Raw genomic sequence first — 10000 nt, 5'->3', positions numbered from 1 at the left:
ACAGTTGTTACAGTTTTTCCTGTGTCCAATCTGTAGGCTAGTGTGATAGGGTGTCTGCCACTCTTGAGCTCCAAGCCGCTCCTGACCTGCAGCTGAACAGTTAATAGCACTATTACACCTAATTGATTGCCAAAACTAATAATCCTAAATGGAAAGTGTGATGAGTGTCACGCCTTGGACACACACATCATCTGCCCACCTCTCTCTCTCTCTCTCTCTCTCTCTCTCTCTCTCTCACACACACACACACACACACACACACACACACACACACACACACACACACACACACACACACCTCCAACGTGACAGATCTGTGTCCTTAATCAGTGCTGATGGAATGAAATCAATCATAGCATAGACAGATCTCCCTGTGCTATTTATCTCTCTCTCTGTCTTTCTCTCTCTCTCTGCCTCATGTCCCTATCCCTCCCGTTCTCTCCCTCCCTCTCTCCCCCCCTCCTGATAATCATCATATCTCTTCCCAGAGTTCATATCTCATGACAAGGAGGTGTTGAATGTAGATCCAGGCCTTACACTGTCAGGCATCCACAGGGGATGCAATGACACTCTGTCACCACCAGGGCTCCCTGTGGCTATGCTACTGTACTACAACCACGATGCCTGTGGCTAATATGCTAATGGGCAGGGTCCTTGTGGCTATGCTAATACGTTAGCGCTTAGTGCAGAATGCATTAATATGGCCTTCGGTGGCCAAAAACAAAGGCTACACAACGGTGAGCGGCGATGAGACAACTCAATCTGACAGGCTAACTGTAGAGCAGAGGCACAAGGGCAGGCGTCTCAGGGCAGCAGAGAGGGGCTTTCCTGGGGAGTAGTTTCATGTATACTAGAGGGGGTACACAACCCTAACATGCAAGTTTGAGGGCATTTCAAAGCGTTTTTCGATGGATGGTTGAGATGTATGTATGTATACTGTATTGTAAATATGCCTTTTGAATTGATTGTAGTTCAACAATGGGATGAATTGGACATCATTGACAGAATTGTACATAAAGAAGTATGTTCATAGGGTAATGCCATATGCTTTAAATGGGTTGCCATTCGTCTCTCAAGCGGTAGAGTGGATATGGTCCTGACTGGATCAGTGCTGTGACGTGGTGAGTTGCCAGCCAGGCAAGATGTTGTGTGACAGTCGTTATCTGGCTCTGAAGCAGATCCCGCCAGAACCTGTGGTGCACGAGAGATTCATCCAAAGTCCAACACATGCTCTGATCAACCACAAGGTTGAATGTCTGTGTGTGTGTGTGTGTGTGTGTGTGTGTGTGTGTGTGTGTGTGTGTGTGTGTGCGTGCATGCGTGTGTGTGTGTCCATGCACGCTTGTCTGCCTGGCTAAGGTCAATCTACTAAAGAATCAACTGCGTGACATTCAGTTTTCATGATGTGGCTTTCATATAACAGAAAAACCAAAAAAACAATTGGGTTGAGACACTGCAATCCTAGGGATTTCAGAAAGCTATTGCGCTGAGAAAACGAGTTTCGTACCGGATATGGCTTTGCTGTGGATGTGAGGTGTCACCCCTCTCCTTGTGACATTCATTCAACTAGTCTCAGCTCTTAAACATGTCTCTCCTCTCTCTCTCTCTCTCTCTCTCTCTCTCTCTCTCTCTCTCTCTCCTTCACAGCCTTGCCCAGCTACACGTGTGGTAACCCTGGCCAGCTGTTGAATGGTCTCCAGCAGGGCTCCACCTTCAACATAGGGGACAAGATCCGCTACAGCTGTAGCCAAGGCTACGTGTTAGAGGGTCACACCACCCTCTCCTGCCTGGCTACGTCAGCTGGTAATGCCGCATGGGACTTCCCACTGCCCTACTGCAGAGGTAGGATACGTGCGTATTACACACACACACACACACACACACACACACACACACAGACATAAACACACAGACACAGACACACACACACACACACACACAGACATAAACACACAGACACACACACACCCACACAGACATAAACACACATGCACACACACACACACAGACATAAACACACACACACACACACACACACACGCAGATTGCTACTCACGCCAAGGTTGGATGTAAATCATGGGTCTCCACAGGAGAAGACATGTGTAAAGTCATTATACTTATTTACAATGTCAGGACCCCCTTAGTTAGCTACCCAGTCAGGTGCCTGCTCCATTTGTCCTTCACTCAGATCTAGCAAGGACCCCCACAGCGGTGGCACCTGCCAAGGTGTGTGTATGTGTGTGAAATCAGGATAATTACGGCTTCAGAGTCTACTCAATAGAGTTTAAGAGAGAGTGAACATACTTTATTATAGGATTCATAATGTCAGTGTGCGTTGTGCGTCATTCTGTGTGTGTGTGTGTGTGTGTGTTTGTGTGATTGTGTGAGTGTGTGAATGTGTGGCCCTTGATTGGAGTCAGTGTGCATGCTGAGCAGAGTGGTGTGACACAGAGCCATCTGTGCCCAGGCCGGGAGTCAGGAAGCCCACGTAAGAGCACACATGGCTGGGCATCGAGAGCCAGAACAGGACCCCCCCCCCCCCACCCCCGCATCCATCCATCCATACCTCTGTGTGTCTCTCTGGCCCTCCTACCTTCTCATCCCAACCTCTCTACCACTGTTTTTCCTTGGTTTCTATCCCCGTCTCATCTCTCTCTCTCTCTCTCTCTCTCTCCCTCCCCTACCCTCTGAGATCGAATGCCCACATCCCGCCATTCTTCTCTCCCTCTCTCCCTCTCTCCCTCTCTCCCTCTCTCCCTCTACTCTGGCCTCCTCATTGGAATTAAAGCGCCCAGGCACCCAGTGTGTCATAAAAATACCACTTCCCTCTTGAGAAATTACACGCCAACAAGTTTTTTCGAAGCCGGCAATTTCCACCGCGATTAATTGAGGTCTCACAGCACCACATAAAAGCCGGTGTACATGGCTGAGCGCTTTTTCATAATGCATAAGCGTATTGTTAATGTCACTCCAATTACCCACCCTGCCCGTACGTCTGACTGCAGACGCCGACACCAAAATGGGCCAGCCGCTTGGCACATTCTCTCCTCCTCCGAAGTAGGAGGGTGTCTAATATGCTACAACGTTGGAGGGACTGAATCATTGTAACGTTCCCCACCTCTACTGCATAGTCATCCTCTCATCTGTTACTCCTTGGATCTATTGTTTTTCCTTTTCTTCCTCTTTCTGATACATGACTCATCACGACTCATACACATCGTTCACCTGCTTCTTTGTTCAAAGCCTCAAAGTCTTTCAGTCTCGTCAACCTGTTCCTCTTAGAGTAGCACTCCTCCCCCCCCCCCCCGCTCCCAACCTTTCCTCATTCTCTCTCCGCTTTCTCCTCTCCCTCTCTTCCCCTTTGCAGTAGTTCTGCCTTGTACTCACTCTGTCCCCTCCTTTCCTCTCTTTTACCCTCTCTCTCTTCCCCTTCCATTCCACCTGCTAGCTGTCCATGTGAGTGCAGCTGATTAGATGGAGGCCCGTCTCTCTCTGGCTGTACAGTTTGGCTGGCTGTTTCTTATACCACAGACAAAGTGGAGGGATATTTTGCTCAACTTCACTGATTGGACTCTTGACGAGTAGAAGGCCGTCTTTTTCTCTCTGTCAAGCTGCAAGGCCGACGTAAAGAGTGTGCGTGTGCGTGTGCGTGTGTGTGTACTGTCTGTGCTGCCTCACAGTGTGTGGTTGCCATGGCAGTCAGTGAAGACTAAGAAGCTCCTTGTACTATATGGGGAAGCATGAAATCCATGCCGACAGCCTAGAAATCCACTGCTCAGCTGGCTCAGAGAAACGTTCTATGCGGTCCTTGACAAAGCCAGAAAATTAGCGTCAACTTGGAGCGATCTGGTCCATGCCAGCTTATCCCTAAACGGAAACAATCTAAGATTTGCACCAAAGAGTACCGGGAAGAAGGAAAGAAAAACAGGGAGGGAGGGTTTTTGACGGGTGAGACTTTCCTCAAGTGTGAAGAAAACTGCTGGTCTGGAATGTCAATCGCTCTTTTCATCCTCCCTGATATCCCCTCTCCTCATTCCCTCTCTCTCCTCAACCATCACCTGACAACCATTCCTCCCTCCCCTCTCCCCCCTTAACTCACTAACTGCCAAAGCATTCCGGAACACTCACCACCTACAGTGTCAAGTGTTTTATGTGGTATTTACCTAGCAACAACACTTTGATTGGCTAGAAAATGAAGCATCATAGTTTATGCATGTTTGGTCACCCTAGTCATTCTAGAATGATGACAATTTCGGTGACTTTATTCACCGTCGGCACTGAATGCGTTCGCTCCCCTACTCTTCTCTCTCTCTGTTCTCTCACCGTTTCTCCCCTATTTGTGATGCGTGGGCCAACCCGAGAACCGCGGGGCCTAAGGGTTTACCCGTGGATCAGACGGGCTCGGGTCAATACAAAAACAATACTGAGATGAGATCGGGTCAGGCAGGTTCCTGTCGAATGGGCTTAGAAAATGTAAGCTATGTTATGGATTGGTATTTTGTTTCCTACTTTATAGGCTTAGCCTAAACATTCCTGGAAAATTGAAATGATGCAAGATTATTTGTTTTTATTACGCTTGTTTGCGCTACGGAATGTCAATACTATTTTCCACCTAATTGGTGTCTGCGTGTTTGGGTTGGGTTTGGATCACTGTTTTATCTGCGTTATATCAGGTAGAGGAACAGGCTCGGGCCGGGTCTATGAACCTTTGAGGTGTGTACGAGTCCATAAATAGCCGACCTGCACGTCACAATTCCCTATGGAAAACCCACTCTTCCCCGCTCTCATAGCCTCCCTCTCCTCTCCCCCTTTTCCCCCCTCTCCCCCTCTCCATCCTCTCATGTCACCTGTCATCCCCTTCATCCCTCTCTCCTTACTCTCTGACGGAGATTTCCTCTCTTCAGGTTCACACCTCACAGGTTTCCTCTCCTCCGTGCGCTCCCTCTCATCCCCGCGGGGGGGTTGCCATGGTGACACCTAGGATGGATGATTGTCAGGGCATGTGCCTCCGGGGCCCCTCCCCTTCCCTCAGAACACCTCACACGACTAGCCATACGACTAGCTTAATGCACACACACACACACACACACACACACACACACACACACACACACACACACACACACACACACACACCACAAAGCACCGCAATGCACAAAGCACCACGATGCATACTTCATGTTGACTCAGTAACAGTGTCATTCACACATAGACACACACCCACACACACACACACAATTTGTCACACCTGTTACCGATCAAACAAACAGCTAAACTCCAGGTTATATGCTCACAAACACATCGACATTGTACCAACATACTACATGTCCTACCAATACCCGTTCTCCTCCCTCCGTCCTGGCTTATCTGCCACCCAGGCATCATCTTCCACTGGGGGGGGGGGGTCCTCTGCCTCGGTCGGTGACCAGGTGCGAGCCCAACCAGTCAAATCAAATCCATGCCAAAAGAACAGGACACGCATACAATTGCATTAGCATATATCTGATTAAGTGGAACATAACTAGTGAAATTATATAACACTGCTCACCTTTCTATGTTTCAACAAAGTTCCCATGTGCTGATGAAGCTTTCAAAAATGCAGCACACAATATGAAGTATTCACTTCAAACGTACTATCCCATACAGTTAACTGTGTTGGATGTAGCCCACTTGACACAACCAGATAGGCTGAATTTTCTCTATTCATCTGTATTTATTCACTGATACGAGTATTATCCCCCTCCCGCCCACTACTGTACTGTGCTCTTCACTGGATGAGAGTTTCAATACTGCTGCATCAAGGGGGTAGAGTAGGGTGTCTGTCTGTCTCTCTGTCTCTCTGTCTCTCTGTCTGTCTGTCTGCATGGCTGTCAGTCTGTCTACCAGTCTGTCTGCCAGTCTGTCTGCCTATCTACCAGCCTGTCCGTCTGTCTGTCTGTCTTTCTGCATGTATGTCTACATTTTGACCTGTTTGACATTTAGCAGATACTTTTATCCAAAGCGACTTACAAGTCTGTCTGTCTGTCTGTCTGTCTGTCTGTCTGTCTGTCTGTCTGTCTGTCTGTCTGTCTGTCTGTCTACCAGTCTGTCTGTCAGTCTGTCTGTCTGTCTGTCTGTCTGTCTGTCTGTCTGTCTGCCTGTCTGTCTGTCTATCTGTCTGTCTGTCTGTCTGTCTGTCTGTAGTACCCTAACATCTCTCTTTCCCCCCAGCGGATGATGGTTGCGGGGGCACTTTGCGTGGTCAGAGTGGCATGATCACCAGCCCTAACTACCCTGGGGAGTACAGCAACAACGCCGACTGTACCTGGACCGTGCTGGCCGAGCCGGGGGACACCATCGCCCTGGTCTTCTCCGACTTCCAGCTGGAGGACGACTACGACCTGCTGGAGGTCAGCGGCACCGAGGGCTCGTCTCAGTGGTGAGTACCCAGCCGAGGGACACTCTGTCTGGGGAAAGGATGCAAATATCTGGGGATGGGGGTGATGGAAAATGGGTTGTTTCGGTGGTGAGTCACCAACCGAGGTGGCTTCTGTCTGGGAAAGATATTGGGGGAGGAGGCCCTTGTGGTGGATAGTGTTGGCTGGTTAGGCTATTGGAAGTCAGCAACACTGAGGGGTTGTGTCAGTAGTGAGAACCCTGCCAAAATAGACTATGACTGGACATAGGACTGTACTGGTTGATGAACTGAAGGTGTGTGTTTCACCGGTTGCTTTGGTATAGTGGCTTTCAGCTGCTGCTGTTCTTGTCCAACCATCATCATTCACTTGGTTAATGAATGATGACCATTGCTAATGTTGCATAAACACATGCACACATGCACGTACACACACACACACTCACACACACACACACACACACACACACACACACACACACACACACACACACACACTCTGCTATCGTTGAATCAGGCATGCTGAGTTCAGTTAAGGGTGAGTTTGGAGCTTACTGGATGAGAGAAAAGACAGAGCTGTTTGAAGTGACAGCCAGAGGCAGGTGGCAGGTGGGGACAGGGTGCAGGCAGAGGTCAATGACACTGCCAAAAGAAATGCCAATGGAGTTCCAGGGAGAGAGGGAGAGATAGGGAAGAAAAGCAATCGAGGAGATGGAGTCAGATGGTCAAATCCCTCCAGAAACTTCTGTCACTGTCAGTTTCTGTCATCCAGTGGGTGGGAAAACAAAAACAGTTTCTGAATGTACTTGAAACTTGAGAAGTCTTGAATCTGAAAATGTAGCCGAACATCAAAGCATTTTGCTCTCCTTCTCTGGGTCCCACTTGCCAAACTCCTCATACTGAACGCTTGCCTGCATACTTGTTTCTTACTGCAGTGCCATCAAGGCCTTCGGTCCTTGGAGTTTTGATTGGCTCTCTGGCGGCAGCCTATGGCAGCAGGCTCAGAAAACATGCTTTTTGACCGAGACATCTCTCTGGCAATTGTTGCTCGGGGGCACCCGAAGTGTTGCACCTGTGGTATGGCTGCCCAGTCCTAGGAGAGCGGGAAAAGTGAGAGAAGAGTGTTGTTTGCTGGCACACAATATGACATGAGTCACAGTTGATCGGGCACATTGCAGAGGACAGGCAGCACTGGGGACAGGGCTATGGGAAGAGGCCTCTGCCATTGTTCCATTGTTTTGGCCGTACTGTACCACATTTTGCTTCCTCTGCTAACAGGCAGTTGACAAGTCCAAAAAATGTGTCAAAAAAGAAAAAGGCACGATCGATGCAGGGCAATTTTTGCATCAACATGAGTATACTGAATTTCGAGGCTTTTGTGGTAGATCATATCGTGATGTCACATAAAGGACAGTTATATTGTCACATAACTCTGTAAAAGGGAATTGTGTCACAAATCCTGTGAACTGTGTCTTTTAGATGTCACAAATCCAAAACAGTGCCAGTATAATATCATTTGTCACAGGAGAGACTAAGTTGAGGATATACCCTGGTCGCCAGTGATCTGTTCCGGCCTTTAAAGGGCACACTTGCTGTTCCCTGTCTACTAGTTAGTGAGACTGTCAGGTGAAGGGTGTAAGGATGGCTCTACAAATGACAAAGGAAGAGTATTTGGAAGGAATCGATCTTCTCTCTCTCTCTCTTTCTCTCTCTGTTTAAAAGACAGGTATTGTTCATGAAAGTGATCAGACCGGCCATAGGCCCTGTGTCTTTGAAAGCTACATCAAGGACACGAGGGCCGGAGTGGGACCAGACCCATCAGACAGACCAGCCATAATTAGACCTTATAACACAGACACTCCAAGGTTGTTCCCTGTCACCATGACCACGGTACAGACGCCTCACGGCGTGAAGCGAGGAAGGCACTGAACTATGGCCGGGGGGAGGCACTGTGCCAATGACTGATGGAGGGAGGGATTGAACAAGGGAGATAGGGGAGGTGGAGGAGAGATAGAGAGGTGGAGACCAATTAGGGAGGGTAGTGGTGTAAATGGCCTTAACCCATGCCCCCCACCCCCCCCTCTTCACACCCCATCACCTCTCTGGGCTAGCGAACACAGCAAAGAGCCAGGACTCACTGGGGCGTCTCTCCTCTCTCTCCTGCCCCTCCCACAGAGAGGATGGTGGGTTAGAGGGAGGGGTCGATGGGGGTCTTATGGCTCATGCTAATGTACACTTTCCTTCATGCATATTCATATCTAATGATGTTACAATGACCGGGATAGTCAGTAGCAGGGAGACAGTATCGGGAGAGTACGGTGGGCAATGGTTGGATTCTGATGGTTGAAGCATGGTGGTTGCGGTGATGGAGAGGGAAAGGGGAGGGAATGCAGGATGAACGGAAGGAAGAGGGAAAGAGAATCAATCTGGGAGACCTTGAGTTTAACTCACAATAGATATAGGGGGTGAGGTTGAGTAATTCCTTAGATAGATCCACAAACACTGCAGTTTTTCAACTCAAACCAAATCCAAGGCTCTGCAAGGCCAGCATCTTTCTATAGGTAAAATAGAGATGGACAGCTTACCTTATTTTGTACTGTGTGCAGAAGTCATGGCTTCTGCACTCGGATGAGATCTGAACTGGTAATCGATGCGTCCATGGGAGTCCAGCCCAGTCTAGCTATCTCCTCTGTCAAGAACAGATGGCGTGTTTGATTCTGTGTGTCTCTACAGGCTTTTGTGTACGTTACAGCAATCGACAAGTCTAAGAAGATAGAGTAGACCTTATCCAATCAGAAGTGTTACTGTCTGACCAAGGGACATGGAAGTTCTGCTGGCATCAGTGTTGATTAATATTTGAGATGGACTCCAATGGGGGGGGGACTCCATATGTATGTGTGTGTGTGTGTGTGTGTGTGTGTGTGTGTGTGTGTGTGTGTGCCTCTGTCTGTGTCTCTGTCTCTGTCTCTGTCTGTGTGTTTAAGGGAAAGAGACACAGAGAATGTGATCTTTTTGACTTGCCCTCTGTTTTTCCAATGCGACGATGAGCCCTTTGTTTGGCGTATGAGAGGTGTTAACATTCTAAGCAGGCCGTCAACAGAAAGTGTTAAGATAGCTGAGATGTGTGTGTGTATGTGTGTGTGTGTGTGTGTGTGTGTGTGTGTGTGTGTGTGTGTGTGGATTGAAAGTGGCAGAGAGATCAGGAGGTAAACACTTGGAGAGAATCCTGTTTTCTCTCTGCATTACTCTGACAGTTACTGTTCCGCTTACCCAGGGGAATGCATTATTCAAGTATTACGGTGTTTGCATCTACATCGATTTTCTCCCCCATCACCATCCACTCGAAGGCAATGTAAATAACGGCCAGCGCTCGCCAATTCACTGGCTGTTTTTTTTTTTTTTTTTTTGTGGGCGGAGGGGGGGGGGGGGGGGGGGGTTTCTCACGCTTGCCACTAAGTGGAACTCACACCAGTGTGACTTTTAACGCCAGCTGTTTAAACGGCCATGATGCATTTCTGAGCTCTTGCATCCCTCTTGAGGGATGAAAATAGTTCCAAGTGTCCCCATACACCTTTGAATTGTGGAACGTTTAAGTTTTTTTTTTTT

The 10000-nt window shown here is 48.5% G+C and overlaps 1 protein-coding gene across 1 annotated transcript in view; it reads left to right on the top strand.

Moving 5' to 3' along the window:
• The window catches only part of csmd2 (CUB and Sushi multiple domains 2), a gene marked incomplete at both ends in the record, with an annotated part of 212746 nt that overhangs the window by 57156 nt on the left and 145590 nt on the right, over positions 1 to 10000 (top strand). The window contains 2 exons of the mRNA XM_083680039.1: positions 1648 to 1842; positions 6211 to 6418. Coding sequence (XP_083536165.1) covers positions 1648 to 1842; positions 6211 to 6418 — 403 coding nt within the window. The remainder of the gene's footprint in view (positions 1 to 1647; positions 1843 to 6210; positions 6419 to 10000) is intronic.

Source organism: Argentina silus, assembly GCF_951799395.1.
Source record: "Argentina silus genome assembly, chromosome: 11".
In the NCBI taxonomy this organism is placed as follows: Eukaryota; Metazoa; Chordata; class Actinopteri; order Argentiniformes; family Argentinidae; genus Argentina; species Argentina silus.
Note: the sequence above shows the minus strand (reverse complement) of the source record. Positions and strands in the feature narration are given on the sequence as shown.